Below are 17,985 nucleotides of genomic sequence, written 5' to 3' on the forward strand. Positions count from 1 at the left end.
CAACAGTGACCAACTCAAGCTGGCCGTCTTGTTCTCTGTGCCCTTTGACCATGTAATCTATAGGAACTGGTTTGCTATTGGTCTCTTTGACAGCAAAACCAAGTGCGACCACAATCTCTACCCCCTCATGTACTACGGACATGATCCTCGCTTTGTCCGTGGCGAGGGGGGCGGCTGCACCCTACAATACAAAGGACAGTATGTTGTGATCCAAGCCGACATGTCCAACACCGGCACGGCCTTGCTGAGGTCGATGTCAGTGACAGGAAAGAGGAGAAGTGTTGGCTCTGCGTTAATGGAAATTAATTTCAGTGTTCACAAAGCCACTGAATACAGAAACTGTCTGGTTTGTTGCCTATCCCCAACTCCCTTTATCTGGAGAAGTCCTAAAGCCGATTATCAAAGGGAGTGAATTCAGAAGTAGATGCAACCTCTGCAACCCAGTCTCCATTTGAAGTCCAACAGGAACAATCGGCCACAACCTTCTGCTGAAGAGAGTGACTTATCTTCCGGAAACATGACCAAGATATTGCAAAAAACGAATTGAAGACACACATCTACTTAAACAGCAACAGCATGCTACCTCTGTACCCCACAGAGAGATTGTTGTTTTTGGAGACCTCCTGCAATATTCATCCTTCATCCGAGCATTTGAGGACCGCTGAAGGGCAACACAAGTAACAAAGGGATGCCTGTGTTTTATGAAACAAGAGTTCCTTCGGTTCTGGAACACGAAACAAGGAAATGTACAAGAAGTTCCAGAGAGGATAGGCAAATATTATAGACAAAACACGGTAGGCTACAGGGAAATTAGACTCCATTATTTTGCTCAATAGAGACAAAGATTGCACAGTCTTGGTTGAGTGAGTCATCACATCATAGTTTGTCAAGATTTTAAAAACTACAACCAATGTACAGTAGTGTACAATTGCAAGTTGCCTGGACAAGTAGAACACATTGTGCAATCTTTCTAAAGCATGAAGACCAACTCCTTAAAGAACAAGAGAGAGGGCATGAAACTTAAGGAAGCGGGCGGATCCGCGTGTGTTTGTTTATGTTTGCGTCTCCCTGTGTCTCGCAAGCAGGGAACAACCAGAGTTGCGAGTGTGCGAATAACAGCCATTTGTCCCCATGCCATAAAGAAATAAATATAAAAACCTAAGATTCCATGGTCCCTATACCATATGTATTTGAAAGTAGGCAATGTCTCTTTTATAGAAGGCTTATTTTAATTCATAGAAAAAATAAAGGGTTTAACGTTAAACAAATATTAACTGTATCTATAAGATTGATTCATATCTCATGAAATCGCACCGGATCATTAGAACATTGAATCGAATTGCATCGAATCGTTCCATATTAAAATGTATCGTGCCTGAATCGTATCGTATCACGATACGTATCGGATCGTCCTATGAAGGAGAGATGCACACCCTTTTACTGGTGAAATTATGTTTGAGCAATCCTCTTTAACCAACAAGTTTGCTAGAAGTATAACCAGCCTAATCAACCTCTCTGTTTCAGGCAAGAAAACAACGACTTTGACCTTTTATATGTTTTGAAACAGACACCGGACGCAACACATTCTCCCCAACATTTGGAGTCCTTTGTTTTTCAACTTTTTGTAAGGTAATTCGCCTTTCTGTATACATTTCCATATTATATACTTAATTAGCTTAATTTGATTTTTTTTTTTTTAAAAGCTTCCAAGATAGGGCTTTCAAGAACGTCTGGGGATGCAGGAAATGGGCCAACCTTTAGTAGGATTGTTCCGATACCGATAAGAATCTCAATTCCTCAGACCTTGCCTAAAATGCAGTATTGTAAGTCATACGTTTATGCGCCAATCCGATCACATGACTAGCTCATAGGCTGAGAACATCGGAGGAGGAGCGATAATGAGGTTAGGCCCGGTCTTGATTCCCTGAGTGAATAAAACCTCAGGTTGGTGAGTGGTCCAGCCCAAGTTGACTGGTTCCCGTTCAGAGCACCACTCTTCAGGCCCACCTCGCTGCCTTCCTCATCGTCTCTTTCTTTTTAAAACACTGAAAAAGGTAAGATCTCTGCAACAGACGCGGTGCCAGGATTCCAGTTGTTGCTTGGCCAGACCAATTGTGGGTGGTCAAACGTTATCAAATCCTTGTTTAACCTAATATAGATGACTGACTAATATACTGTTATATTATCTGTGCATAATAGCTTGATGCGCTTTAAATATTTTGTTGCGTTGCAAAAAGTTTCGGTGCATAGGACGGACCTATCCGCGACCGCTCCAGGCCTTTTTACAATGCCAAGCCGGTTCGGTCGTGACTTGGCACGAATGAACGTTCCTCTGCGTCTTTCTCGTATATATCGCACCATCTCTCCACGTCTTTGTTAAATACGACTGTATCACCTTCTCTCCCATGATGGTCAGCAGCTCGCGGATTTCACCGTTTCTCCAGTTAAAACTGTTCATGTTGATATCGCTGCGTCATTGTATCTGTTGAAGACAACCCAGCAACACCTCTAACCCCGCACCCCCTCCTGTACCGCGGAGCGTCTTGCGTTTACATAAAAAAGAGACCGCCAGTGTGGTCCGGAAAAACACGTCTCTTCGTACTAACCAAAGAAGAGCGCTTTGGAATCTCCATTACACACCATACATCATGGCTGTGCGTCACTCTATAGATCCAAGGCCTATAGACTGTAAAAGTGGTTAGGAATCGAATATTTCCCACATAGTTTAGTTGTGCTCATATAACATGAGAACGACTATTTCAGAATTCTGTTTAATTGTTTTAAGTTTTCAACAATATTTCGATATCATTAGCAACAGACTGAGCTTGGCTTATTATACAAAGAAGATGCATTCAATTGTAGCCTAGGCTACTACGAGATAATAACTAATAGGCTACTATAGACTACAACAATTTCACGGTCATCCACGAAGATATAGCCCATAGGATCAAGCATTAATATCAACACAGATTGCTGCATTCAGGGACGCGGAAAGTCAGTTCGAGTCGGGGGTGCTGAGAGAAAGTCAATATAATGACGTCATAATAAATGCTGCGCAACCTTCATGGTTTTCGTATTAATGTGGCCAGCAACATTTTCCACCAGTTGTAGAATGGTTTACACTACAACAGACATGTTTAACACCAACATGCTTTATGTAAAAACAGCAAAGTAGCCTGCCAGATTCAGCTACGGACAGATCACACATGGAATACAGGTTTATTTCTAATCAGAAGACGATTCATTATTGACAGTCAATAATAAATGCAAAATGGGTAGCAACAGAACGAGGCACTTGACCTTAACTATAACACACATACACACACACACACACACACACACACACACACACACACACACACACACACACACACACACACACACACACACACACACACACACACACACACACACACACACACATTCATTCATACATACATAGGCCTACATACATACACACACTACTATGTTTTTGCTGCTATGACTGAGGGGTCAAAGCCTAGGGATTGTACTCCAACATAGGATCGACCGGAGGGGGGGTTAGCATTGCTGCAGTCTTTTTCTCCGCTACATAGCCACACAGGGGAGTCGGCTGTCTGGCTGCTGTTTTGAAGTTTGGCTTTTTTGGGGCCAGTATCTAAAAAATCTGAAATTCGCTTCTCATGATGCAACTTAGCTCTATCGATCTTTCGCGCATTGCCTGTGCTGCGTTGTGCGTCGTACGTCAGCCTACAATGTTCTAAAATGAAATAATAATATGATAAATATAAAAAGGGTGGATGTCAATAATTGAATGATAACCATGTTGTATGATAAAGTTTTAATAAAAAAAAAAAGTATTGATTTGATCAGAAAACGTTTTTCACTCGCAGTTATGCCGCGTTTCCACTGCAGGGTGCAGAACGGATCGGATCGCAAAGGTGCGGGTCGGATCGCGTTTCCACCGCCAAAAGTGGGCGTGACCCGGACTTTGCCGTACCCGTTCCGACCCCATTTTGGGGACTCCTCCGTTGCGGTACCCAAAACGAGACCAGACGCCTGAAAGGGTCCCGTGAAATTCTAGCTACACCCCCCCTCCGTTGATTGGTCGACAGAATCGTCACTTCCGGGTGACGCGGGGATGAAAACAAACAAACAGTAGCCTCGAGGTATTATTCTATACAATTAACATGTCGCGTAAAAAGCTTGCTTGGGCGAACAAGGAGGTGGAGACGTTCGTCTGCATTCTTGGGGAGGAAGACGTTGTTTACGATGTTTACGTAGCTGCCGCGGCGATCGACATCCGGCCTACCACCAAGGGTACTGTCGGCAGTGGAAACGCGACCTCGGAACTGAGCTGGGCTATATCGCCCCCTATCGCCGCCGCCTGGGGGGGGGGGGGGGGGGGGAGAGGGTGCTGCAGCACCGTCAGTACACCTCCACAGTCAGGACAGGAAATGCACGGGATACATAAAACAACACAATACAATTAAATTGGGAATGCACTTCCGGTTGAATCACTTTCCTCACAAATGCATTAATTAGTAAACAGTATGATGTAAAATCTATCAAGTCCTTGTCTGTAGTAAATATCGGTTTTATTTATATAGTAAACTTTTGTTTTGTTTGTCATTTTCGTTCTGTATTTTCCTTTTATGTTGCGCATGAGGACCATGCGCAACAGGACCATGCGCACCATGCGCACAAGAACAACCGTTCTTGTGATGCCGGAACACCTAAGTAATCTTTAATCTTGAACATAAACTCATCTGTGCGACATTCACAATAGGCCAAATTCTGTCTTTTGTCCATTATTTTCTCATAGAATTTCTGCATGTCATCAGTGCTGTAAAATGTAAATTTGAAGGGCTCTCGGATTGATTACTTTTCATAGTCTTCGACTTCATCTTTCCACAACCTCCCATACTGCAGAGCAGCCTCAGCCTGGCTCTCCTCCCCCATGGACAGAACATCAGGCAGGTCCACTTTGGCAGAGAACAGTTGTTGGCTGGCCTCAACCCACTCTGCTGCATGTCTGCAATCCCGAAAAATACGATCTTCAACCGAGTCCTATGGAAAAGACAGAAAGATGTCTTTACCATAGCTGCTGCACCAACAGTATCTGACCAATAGATACTTTGAAAAAGCTTTCCCCTTCCACTGGTGTGTCTACGTTGGCAGGTCTGACTGACACCTCAGCCTGCAGCTCATCTTCCTGAAAATGTATAGATAAGCAAAATGATCAGTTGTAATATTCAAAACACAAGCTCAAAAAAGAAGAAAATATCACATCAGTGCCCTCCTCTAATATGTCAACCTATACATATTAGAGAGCTCAACATATTAATTTTCCAATCAAATCATGCATTATCTAGACACTTTATTTTTAAACTGCATACAGCAGGTCTGACCTTAACTTGTGAATGGCTTATTCTTTAAAGCGACCCAACAATTGCAGAACAATTGGAAAAATGATTGGTCAAAAAAAATAGGGTAATGGAAATGTTGGTTTCTGACCTGAAACAGACAAGCGCACACAGAGACAAGCGCGCATACATGCCAATGGTGCGCGGGTACCCTACCATTTATTGGATAAACCTGCATATCATGCACACGCACTGACAGCGGATTCGCCCGCTCATCCTCTCAATGCACCTACAAAGGCAAACCAGCAGGAATGTAAAAAGGGATAGTGTATAGAACGCCGGTAATTATCAGGAAAATAAGCCCAGACACGGCGAACATGCTTCTCCCTGAAGGGGCTTATTTTCGATCATGACCGGCGATGTTCTCTACATATCCCGCTTATTACACGGCTACTTGCCAAAACGAAACAATAACTTCACATGGTGTGTCTTTTTACAATTTATTTGATACCACCAGCATTCGTAGTGTTGATCAGCAGAGAAATAGTCCGCCAAAGACGTTGACGTCGCTTACAACCGAAGACGCTGGGGTTGACAAGTTACCAGTAGGCCTACTTGCGGAGCGGAGTGATACCAAAGACTTCATTAGAGGCGAAAATCTGTTGTTTTCCTTGACAGCGGTCAATTATACTCATGATTATACTTAGCAACGGTGAATTATCAAATATAATTCACCGCCGGAAGTTGTGAAGGTCCCATGCAAGTGAATGGAGCGTTCCATGGCATTGAGAAGACCCATGTAATAATTGCGATTAATGTGAAATGCTATGTATATATATGAAATTTAGATAAATTAAATTGAGATAAATGACGGTGTTAGACCCCCAGGCCGTTCTGCCTGCGATTTAAATTCGCTCTGCAGCATAGGCTGGAGATCGGGAAGTCTCCCGGTGGGCCAGCCCACTTTCTTTTTTCTAGACTCCGTGCGAAGCCCCGCCTTCTCCAGTGAACCAAGAAAGCCTGACGAACGGGGGATTTTACCCCCGCTGTTTCACTGAACAACACAAACGCGAGCGCGCCAGCCAATTGAACGAAGCCCTTTCCATTAAATAAGTCTCTTCCACCGATCGCGAACATCGCAGAAAGTGTTGAAAACTTAAACAGAAAAATTAAGTCAGTGCCCGCAAAATTCTCGTTGACCCGAGAGAGAATAAAAATCCTCCCGATGACAATTAATTACGTCCCCGGGACGACGGGACGTCGTTAATTTTAATCCCTGGAGGACAGTCCCCTGTTGGGCCCCAGTGTTGCTGACCACCTTGTCAGACACACAGTTCTGTAGGCGTACGTACTGTGGTCTGCCAGTCAGGTAATCAACAATCCAGGACACGATGTGGGCCTCCACCTCCATCGCAGTCATCTTCTCACCCAGTAGAGCCGGACGGATGGTGTTGAAGGCACTGGAGAAGTCAAAGAACATGACTCTCACAGTGCTTGCCGGCTTGTCCAGATGAGTGTAGACTCTGTTCAGCAGGTAGATGATGCCGTCCTCAACTCCCAGGCGGGGCTGGTAGGTGAACTGCAGTAGAAGGAGTAGGGGGAGGTGGAGTGGCAGTGGGTGTTGGGCAGCCAGCAGAAGAGTCTTGTGGGGGAGGGGCCGCAGTATCAAACCTATTGAAAAATAGGTTCAGTTCATTGGCCCGGTCCACACGGCCCTCCAACCCCATGCCACCAATCTTCTGGAACCCAGTGATGTTTCTCATACCACTCCACACATCCCTCGTGTTGTTATGCTGCAGTTTATTCTCCAGCTTTCTCCTGTATCTGCCTTTTGCCTCATTGATTGCAAGTTTGAGTACCCCCTGTACTCTCCTCACCTCATCACAGTTGCCATCTCTGAACGCCCTCTTTTCATTCAGGATGGCCTTAATGTCCTTGGTGATCCACGGCTTATTGTTGGCATAACAGGTAACAGTCCGAGCAGGGACATTGCAGTCCACACAGAAGTTGATATAGTCCGTGATGCACTCTGTAAGCCCATCAATGTCCTCCCCGTGGGGCTCACAGAGTGTAGGCCAGTCAGTCACCTCAAAGCAGCCCTGCAGTGCCTCATAAGCCTCTCCCGACCACCTCCTCACAGTCCTTGTGGTCGTAGGCTTCCTCTTCACCAGAAGCACATAGGGTTTGAGGTGAACCAGGTTATGATCTGACCTGCCCAGAGAAGGGAGAGAAGAGGAGATGTATGCATCCTTAATGTTAGCATACATCAGGTCCAGGGTCCTCTCCTCTCTGGTAGGACAGCTAACGTATTGCTTGAAGGTCGGCAGAACTTGGCTGTCCCTGTGCAGCCATGGCTGTCCCTGTGCAGCCATGTCTCAGTGAAACACATCTGCTGCATTCCCGGTACTCGCCGTTAGCTCGTCCATTTTGTTGCTCAGAGACCGCACATTTCCCATAACAACCGAGGGGAGACACGGCTTAAATCTTCTCCTCTCCATAAGCCCTTCCTGTCTCGACCCTCCTCTCATCCCCCGGTGTTGCTTCCCTCCTCTGCATCCCCGGTTAGTTTTCCTCCAGAGTTCAGGTGGGATATCAGCTGGTCTGTCCACCATGCCGTCCCGGCATTAGCGCGATCAGCTGTAAACAAAGGCAGCTTGTTGCAGCGGTATAAAAAAACAATCACTAAAAAAGCACTAAAACCCTCAAAAGCAGCCTCGTTAGAGCGGGTAGGACTTCACCGGGTTAGAAGTGAAACAAACAAGAACGAATAAAAGTAATAAAAGTTAAAAAAGTTAAAAAAGCGAACTCAAAGGCTGGAGCAATGTAACCGGCAGCCTGCAGCTTTCGCGCACGTGAACACATTTTTTTCGCCATTCTTTTGTAGAAAGTGGCTTAAACAAGACACTTAAGCAATTAAGTAGGTTATGTTAAAAGCAAAATATACTCAAGTATCAAAAATAAAAGTTGTGATGGTGCAGAAGCATGCCATTTTTCAGTAATTCAAGTTTTGTTTATATACTGTAGTATACAACCGAGGTGAAAAAATAAATAAAAATGTGCCATGTAGTGCACTTAAACAGATGATATCAATAATTAGCTAGTCGAACTCTGGCAAAACATCATGATGTGTTGCATCGTGTTGGTAGCTTAGCTGTCTCACATATCACGTTTGTGAGTTCAGAAAGACACGTTTTCAACTTTGTGACGATGCCCAGCTATGCAAGGAGAGTTTACAAAAATGTTCTATAACGTAACATACAAACAAATGTGAACAGTTACTTTACGTTATGCACTAAAAAGTTAATAATCCCTGAGAACTTAGTGTTGATGCTAACCGCCATTGGTGAAAGTTAACTTTGACGTTATCTAATTTAGCTTCAAAACGACAACCCAAACCGACATGTAACATTCAGTGATTTGCATCATTAATGACTTCTACAACATTACTATTTTACGGCACCTAGGCCTATATTGACAAAGAACACAAGAAACCATGCATTTACTTTCTGTGGATAAGCAAATTCAGCAACTCACCGGTACTCGGGACATATGCTGCGCTGATCGCCTTCGAATTAAAAGGCAGGTAAAATGGGCGTTTAAACATCCTCACTCCCCCCCCAAAAAAGTATGCACTTCCAGTCCAGACAGTGAAGGTGTACAGACAGTGGAGCCTGCACCGGAAGCGACCTCACAGTGGAGGTCTGCAACCAGAACGCAGATTACATAGGCGGTACAATTTTCGCCCCCGGAACAAAATTGGTGAGACAGTTGAAATCGTTCCCTATCACGGATATAGTGCACTATATAGGGTGCTCGCCATTTTGTAGTGGTGTTCAAATTCTCAGTGGTTAATTTCATGCACTGGACTTGCAGTGGACTTAAAATACCCAAAATTTGAGTGTACATACAATGTTCCCTACATGTTACTCCCGTATACCCAGTGGTCGAGTTGCAAAAAAAAGCCAGGGGGGATGGTGGATTTTATCTTTTAGGGACAGATAATTTGTGCTGATGACAGCGCATATGGTGGAAGACCAAGGGTGTAATAATTAGGGTGCCAAGCACAAAGTGCGAAGGCAACCTATTGTAATTGTTTTATTATTATTATTATTCCGCCACGTTTGACACACACAGCCTAAACCGCTCGCACGCTTTTTATGAAACTTCCTACAGCTCTAGAGGCTGACTCAAGATCAACAGAGAGCAAATATTGCACTGATTGGCCCAAAGGTGGTGCTATAGCAAAAGTCCAAAAATGCAAACTTTGAACAAACGTATCTCATAACTGCTTTGACGTTGTGCCATAAAACTTTGTTGATACATGCATATCCTCATGTTGAACAGATTTGCCTCAAGAACCTATTACTTTATTTGGATAGATCGACGACTATCTTCAACTTTGTAAAAAACACTAGATTGCCTAGGTATTTTCACTTAGACAAAAATCCTTTAGCACCTATCATCTATGGACCAATGTCTTCAATATGACATTAAGCGTATAAAGACTTAAATGCTTATATAAACATCAAAAGGGACTCCTATGATCTTGAGTCCAATACAAAACTTGTTGAGAATAAAATTCTGAACAAGATAAAATCCACATATTTTCAATTAGGGCATGGCTTCGAAATGGGCGTGGCCTGTGACAGAGGGTCAAAATCGTCCAAAACTAACTTAATGCTAATAGGCAAGGTTAACTTAAACCAATCCTCATCAAACTTGTTGTGGTCAAAGGCCCATGGTTCAAGTTGACCATATCGGGCAATAGGGAGCGGTAAAACAATTAACTGAAAATGCACCCTCTCCAAATTGTACCCAGATGGGGCAATAGGGGGAGCTATATCAATTAACATAGCTGCAGACTTTGCAGACTTTGGACAGATATATTATCTGACCTTTTTCTTCTACAGTCATGAAATCGTGTAGACATTTGTATCCCCTCTTGTTGAGCTAATTTGCCTAGGAAACCCAGAACCTGCAACAAAATGGCGGCTGGACGTCCAAATTAGCCGGATCAATGATAGGTGACTAAAGCGGGGTTAACTTGAGTAAATCATCACCAAACTTGCTGTATTTAAAGAAGCATAGGTCAAGGTTAAGCAGGCTAAAGCTCATCAAAATAGGTCTATAGGGGGCGCTAAAGCGATCAATTGAAATCTTTGAAGAATCATAACTCCTCAGCCTTTTGACGTATGTTTCATGAAATTTTGTCCGCCCATCAACAGATCCAAGCTGTTTTTATTTGCTATTTGCTGATGCTGTTAATTTAGACTAATTATTGAATAAATCGTCACATTCTGTTTTTTTATATTAAAATAAAGAGTAAATAATCTAATTGTCAAAGTATCCTTCGTTAGTTTTGGATTCAAACATAACTGCACTCTATTACTTTCGGTTGGTACATCAGTACGTCTTCAATTATTCACGTTATTTGTCCTTGAAGATTGTAGTTACCTTTAATATGCAAGGTTGTCAGGCGTGATGTACTCTTAATGCATACTGATGTTATGTCTTTGACACATATTTGGTATATCCACGCTTTTAGGCCATCCTTAAAAATATTTCTGTTTGCCGTAACTGGACTGACCCTGTAAATTTAGGACCGACCCAAATATTATTTTCTTACCCTTTTAGCCCGACCGACTTGCCGGTTGTAAACTTGCGGTAAGCAAATCAGAGGTAGAGTTTGGCAGGTGTTATTAACACATATTCGAAAGCATGTATCGAGTCACGAGTCAACAGTGAGAAACAGGAATGGCGAGCCCAAATAATCCAAAAGAGAATAATTGAACATGCATGTATTTTAAGTTCCGTTAAAGGTGGTCGGGTCCAAATTCTTTGACACATTTGAGAATTTTAAAAGGTACTTGAAAGTGAGGCAATAGTTATTTTCCTCAGCAACTAGCTACTTGTAGAATTTGTAACTGAGTAACTAATTTAGCTACTTTTCAGGAGAAGTAACTAGTAACTTTAACTCGCACGGTTTGGCGACCCAGTCAGTGTCGTCACGATATGCAAATTTGTTTAAATTCATACCTATGTAATCACCATGACCAAAATGGTTTTTTTACTTTGAATCTTGAAAAGTTAAATATAGTCCTACCTACCGACCCCTTTTGTTTTTTTTGGGGGGGGGGGTTGTTACTGCAAACAAAAATATTTTTAAGCATGGCCTTGGCAATTCAGTTTCTGCTTCTTGACAAAGCTGTCCAGATTTGTCACTGGCAGGACTTTAAACTAACCGATAGACTGTTAGCCTGCTATATTCTAATCGTGACCAAGGGCTTTCATGGCTCTCTCTCTCTCTCTCTCTCTCTCTCTCTCTCTCTCTCTCTCTCTCTCTCTCTCTCTCTCTCTCTCTCTCTCTCTCTCTCTCTCTCTCTCTCTCTCTCTCTCTCTCTCTCTCTCTCTCTCTCTCTCTCTCTCTCTCTCTATATATCCTTCCCAACTAAAATGTTTCCAATGTACAATGTAGCAGCTCTCATTGATTAGAGTGGGAGCGTTTCCTTACGGCTCGACTTAAGGCGAGTGGTGTTACAACAACTCCCTAAACAACCAGAGAGAGGGCTTGGAAGCCAAGAGGGGATATTACACTGCTTACTGTGTTTACTTAACATTTCAAAATCACAGCGCAAGAGGTTTTAATGATGACCTAGAAGTTTATTAGAAGTTTGTGATTGAAGTGATTGGAGCCTAACTGCTGTTTCCAACAGCAAAGCAGGGACCATGGCTGGCATCTACCCACAGTAAGTCCACCATTGGTTCATTTAAATGCAGAACACACAGGAAGTACAACCCTCTCATTTTCAGCAGATTCTTCTGCTGATGTTTGAGTGATCCCCTTTGAAGAAGAAATTTACTCGAAGATTAAAGAGAATGGAGCCTAACCAACTGCTCTGTTTCATCCAGGCTAGAAGACCTTGTCCGTGGCTGCTACGTGGAGTTAGTAAACTCCTGTGCTACCGTCACCCTCACTAACCCACAGTAAGCCTGTCATTTGTTCAATTATGTGCCAGACACACAAACAGGGAGTACAACCCTCAGATTATATATTTTAGGGACAGGAGAGTAATGGGGCTTGGATCCTAGCCATAAAGGTACTGGGTTCAATTCCCCATGTCCTCAGTTGGCATCTTCGACAAAGATGCCTCCTATCCCCTACCTGCCCCTTAATGACAGGTTTCTAAAACTCATTAGAATTCCTTTTGGATAAAGCGTCAATTTGAATTAAAGCAAATTTATTAAACCGTAGTTATGTTACCATAGTTCATATTTTCTAGTTAGGTGTTCAATTTGGGGACAATAGGAGAAAGAGGGATTTATTGATATTTGTTGTTTGGGTCTCCCGAGTGTCATTCGTTGTTGTTCCTATCCTCAGGGTGTACATGGAAAGAGGACGTTGCAGTGTCCCCCTGGCCCTCAACCTGAAACCGAAATCCAGCAGCATGGCCACATTCGTGAAGACCAGCGGCACGGCCACCGGCGCGGTGGGCGTCCTTACCTACCACCTGTCAAATGCCGTACCGCACAGCGACCGCGATAATAATCAACTCAAGCTGGCTGTCATGTTCTCTGTGCCCTTTAACCGTAACTCGTATAGTAACTGGTTTGCTATTGGCCTCATTGACAGCCAAATTCCTTGCTGCCAAGAGCTCTACTCCTTTATGTACTACAAGTATGCACCTGAGTTTGTCCGTGGCGAAGGGGGTGGCAGCAGCCTAAAATACAAGGGAGGGCATGTTGTGGTCCAAGCCAGCATGTCCGACACCGGCACGGCCTTGCTGAAGGTTGAAGTCAGTGACAGGTAGAGCTGGGCTGTTAATTGATTTTTAATCATAATTCGAATTTATGGTTTAGGACGATTTTTTTTAAATGAAAATCGATTACTTTTGAACTTTTATTTTTAACAAGTGCAATGATTTAAATCTGGTATTTACGGTAGCGCCACCACTTCCCCTTTTCCGAGGTCCCGTGGTCCATAGTAACGCCCCCTCCTCTTCAGAAAAAGTAAAAAACAAACATGGTCTGTGGCAACCAAAAGCAGCAGCATAACACGCAGCAGAGTGGGAGATGTATGATATATTTTTTGCTTTTGTTAATCATTGTTATTCTTTGCATGGATCAAAACAAAATATATATATTTTTGTCATTTATAGAAAAAAAATTGATCAAAATCAATAATCGGGTTTGGTTTGAAAATATCTGAGATTTAATTTTTAAGACAAATCGCCCAGCCCTATTGACAACCAAGAGGAGAAGCTCTGTGTGAATACCCCCTGTAGTATAAACTATATCAATCAGATGGTCGTCATGAAACCAGGTTTAAAAATCAATACACAACAATGGGTGTCTGAGTAGGTTACCCTCTTAAAAAATGCATTAAAGCCTTAACCACGATAATTATGGGTTGTGTCATTCTTAACACCTCTGTTGTTTCCATTTTCTCGCAAGGTATTGTGGGAGCCAAAATTGTAGCGTTGCAAGGGTGCCCATCGATAATCTTATCTTCGAGGGGATGTTAGACCTCCCCCTTACCCCTTGCCCTACCTTAAAATGGCTTTCGGGACAGGGCTCGCTGCGCGTGAACACGCAACAGCGAGGCGTAGGGCTGAGATTTTGCTTGGAGCAAAGAAATAGGATTCAACCTAACATAGCAACCCGGTATCACGCGATTGCGTGCTCCTGCCCACGAACGTTAATCTATTGAAGCGTGTTCCAGAGCACGATAGTCCGACTTTTTACGTGCTACACAGAACGAAATGTAAACCAATGCATTCTGAATGGGAGTGTTCTCAGACAATTAACGTGCTCCACAAAACGGTACGAGAGAGAGAGAAAGAGAGAGAGGGAGGGACAGAGGCTTCAGAAAGGGTGTGCGCAGATAGTACAGTGCACCCTAGTTATGTTTATGCCAAAACCACAAATGCTATATATATATATATATATATTGCCTAATTATATATATTGCCTACATATATGTATAGGCTATCGGATCGTCCTATGAAGGAGAGATGCACACCCTTTTACTGGTGAAATTATGTTTGAGCAATCCTCTTTAACCAACAAGTTTACTAGAAGTATAACCAGCCTAATCAACCGCTCTGTTTCAGACGAGAAGACAACGACTTTGACCTTTTATATGTTTTGAAACAGACACCAAGACGCAACACATTCTCCCCAACATTTGGAGTCCTTTGTTTTTCAACTTTTTGTAAGGTAATTTGCCTTTCTGTATACATTTCCATATTATATACTTAATTAGGTTAATTAAAAAAAAAAATAATGTCAAAGCTTCCAAGATAGGGCTTTCAAGAACGTCTGGGGATGCAGGAAATGGGCCAACCTTTAGTATGATTGTTCCGATACCGATAAGAATCTCAACTCCTCAGACCCGGCCTAAAATGCAGTAGGCCTATTGTAAGGAGCAAGGTACGTCTTGTTACTCTGTTTTCTGGGAATAATTGACGCAAGCAGAAACCAGAAAACAGGCCGTTTTTTCGTTTTTTCGTTTTGACAAGAAAACGAAAATCTAAATTTCAGTTTGTTTATTCGTTTTTTGGTTCTTATTGAGCGAAACGAATTTACCACTCAATATCTGGTTTCCGCCGGTGGGCGGGTCCTCTTATTGGCTAGCGTGCTTCATTGCCCTGTGCTCTTCATAATAAAAGTTCTTCCGTTTGATAATGTCGACAAAAATATTACTGTATTATAGACACTAGCAGACACAGAGGACAACACCACCCACAGTCAAGACTGACACGGCTTCAAATAACAATAATAGTATTCATAATCATTTGAAAATGAGAATTTATGAAGTTATGATGACTTCAGTGCAGTTGATGTTTAGCCACAGTTAATACATGCAGGGCAGACCTGAGATCGCTGGCTGCTGATTTCCTCACAGCCTGAGAGCTATGAGGAATACAAGTGATCACAACACATTTCTGACAGCTGAAAATTGCGCATTTGTTGACCTTTATCCATTTAAAGTAAACAAATTATTTTTTCTTGTTGAACGATATTTTATATTGTTTTCATATTATTATTTACTGATGGTGTTTACAGAATGCGAGTGCGTGTTATATTGAAAGCAAGGCTGGGTGTGCCTATGAATATAGGCTACAGTGAGTTTTTTAAGGTGCTGTACAAGCAAATCATATTGTCTACTCTGTACAGTGACAGGGAGTGTAAAGTAACCTACTTCATTCAATATCGAATAGGCTACTGTAGCCTAGACTATGTACAAATGGTTTTGCTCATGGCAGTTGTGACAGTCATTTTAACGTGTCAGCAGGCAAGCTTCAATCATTCCAGGATGCATTATGCGTTGTCCTATAGCCAACCCAGTCTCACCAATATGCGTACAGATCGCACGGTTTGACACTTTCAAAATGCTTGCAGTACATACGCCAAATGACCATTTCGCGTGCATATGATACGCAAAACCCAGCATTAACTACTGTGGAGGGCGGATACGTCCATTTCGAGTGCATATGATACGCAAAACCCAGCATTAACTGAATGGGAAATGCAATATTTTAGGACAGATTCACCATTAAACGTGTTTCTAATGACATTTCTAGCGAGAAATGTACTTTTCCCTTGAATAATCTTCAGTCAGTGAATGTGTATGATCTTTATTAATCTTTATTATCTGAATGGGAAATGCAATATTTTAGGACCGATTCACCGTTAAACGTGTTTCTAATAACATTTCTAGCGAGAAATATACTTTTTACTTGCATAATCTTCAGTCAGTGATTGTGTCTGATCTATAGTTTTATAGTTATTATCAGGAAGATTTCATCGGCTCGCTCGCATGTTTCAACAACGTCAGGTTGTTAGGGACGCCGCTTTCGCTAAACTAGCAACTCACGTGTTTCCTGCGTTTGTGTTATTAAACCGTTACTTTATGTAACTTTTAATGATATCATCTTGTTAGAAACACGTATATCTGAGAGCCAACCCAGTCGCAAAAAACATACGTTGACAGTGTACGTTTTCGTGAACACTGGATTACGTCGCATTTCAACATAAAATAGCGTGTTATACACACACACACACACACACACACACACACACACACACACACACACACACACACACACACACTGCTAAATAAATAAATAAATACTAAGGCAGAATAAAGAATAAATTAATTCATTATCATTCAACTTCAACATGTGTTATTACAGTATAGTGGTGGAGGGATGACGAATGTTGGCCAACCCGGAAGTGAGCGTCACCCTGGGTTCCCTTGACAAAAAACCAACGGGTTTTTCCATTTGATTTTGGATTATTGCAGAAAAATTAGCATCTTTGAAGCACCTCCTCAAAAACTGAAAATACATCTAGTGTACACTAGATGTACAACCCTACTGTCCACAAGCATCACCCCCCCCCTCCCCATATGGATTTGGAGAATTGTTGCCACGTCCCAGTGGGGGAGGTATCATATATATGAAAGAGGGCATTCAATTACTACAATGATCAATTAGGAGGCCGAAGCCCTAAAGGAAGTGATGCAATAGGTGACTGGGTCGACAACATTTAAGTAAGCTTTACTTTGAGGTCTCTTATATATATCAAAGGGGGCCTCAAAGGACGCATACGCTTCAACCTGTGGCTCCAGCCCTACAGGAAATGACTCAGCAAGTGCTCCATCTCGTTGCACCTGCACCCAGCGGCTCGCTTGCAAGATTTTGGCCTGAAGTTCTTCCCAGACCTACACCCTAGCCATCCAACACGCATATCTGAGAATCAGGCTTCTCTTTAATAATGACAAAAAGTTATTAGAGAAATACACATTAACTTTTTGTTATCTCATAAGCGGCGTGGTGCCGGCTCCTTTTGACCTTTTGACCCCAGACTTCAAAAACGTGGCCACAGGCCAGCTGTGTCTACACACCTTAAGCCACAAATGTACACCTCCATCCCACAAAAAATGGGGACTAGAAACTAACCTCTGTCTTATGTACATTTACTGTACTGTTGGAGTTCACACCCCTTTTCCGGCCTTTTCGAGATAGCTAGGGATGCTAAAATGTTTACACACATTAGAGAAAAAAAGTTTCCCCAAATGGCCATGGTCATTTGGACAAAGCCCCTCAGAAGTGTTACCTGCAAGACCTAATGGTTCAGAATGTGGTGGAAAAACAGTTTTTGAGATAGGAAGGTCCTACCGCCCTGAAATTTGAATACCTTATTCTAAGGCCTAACTGGGACCCCCGCACCGAAACTTGGCCCGGTCGGACCCCGAGGGCAGGAAGGGGGGGCCTGGACTTTCATAATCCTCGCTCGACTGTAAAGGATGTTTGGTCGGATGTTATGACGAAGAATCATAATGTGAATGGGAATATTCTATAAATGTCTTGATATCATCTTTCGTCTCAACACTTCTGCTGCAGCCGCTTAAAGTCTCACTCCGAGAACCTTAAAATATGAATCAATCCATTAGAAGTATAAAAATATCTTCCCGGTAGCGTAACGGGGCAAACAAGGTGTCCTTTGACATCTACGTTTCGAGGCGATTGCAACAGTGCCACACATGATCATATTTGAATATGTTTCGGGGTAGTAATTAGCTGTCGATTTTGGAGGCCTTTATCAATAATGACCAGCTATAGATTTGCTTCCCGAT

General features: G+C 42.7%; 1 protein-coding gene across 1 annotated transcript; it reads left to right on the forward strand.

Moving 5' to 3' along the window:
* The first annotated feature begins 1,921 nt into the window (after nucleotides 1-1,921).
* On the forward strand, nucleotides 1,922-13,738 carry LOC130404706 (DELTA-sagatoxin-Srs1a-like). Its single transcript, XM_056609578.1, has 4 exons — nucleotides 1,922-2,054; nucleotides 12,059-12,091; nucleotides 12,255-12,329; nucleotides 12,724-13,738. The coding sequence occupies exons 2-4, from the start codon at nucleotides 12,072-12,074 to the stop codon at nucleotides 13,151-13,153; spliced, it is 525 nt and encodes a 174-aa protein (XP_056465553.1). The 5' UTR covers nucleotides 1,922-2,054; nucleotides 12,059-12,071; the 3' UTR covers nucleotides 13,154-13,738.
* Nucleotides 13,739-17,985: the final 4,247 nt, after the last annotated feature.

Source organism: Gadus chalcogrammus, chromosome 15 (genome assembly GCF_026213295.1).
Source record: "Gadus chalcogrammus isolate NIFS_2021 chromosome 15, NIFS_Gcha_1.0, whole genome shotgun sequence".
In the NCBI taxonomy this organism is placed as follows: domain Eukaryota; kingdom Metazoa; phylum Chordata; class Actinopteri; order Gadiformes; family Gadidae; genus Gadus; species Gadus chalcogrammus.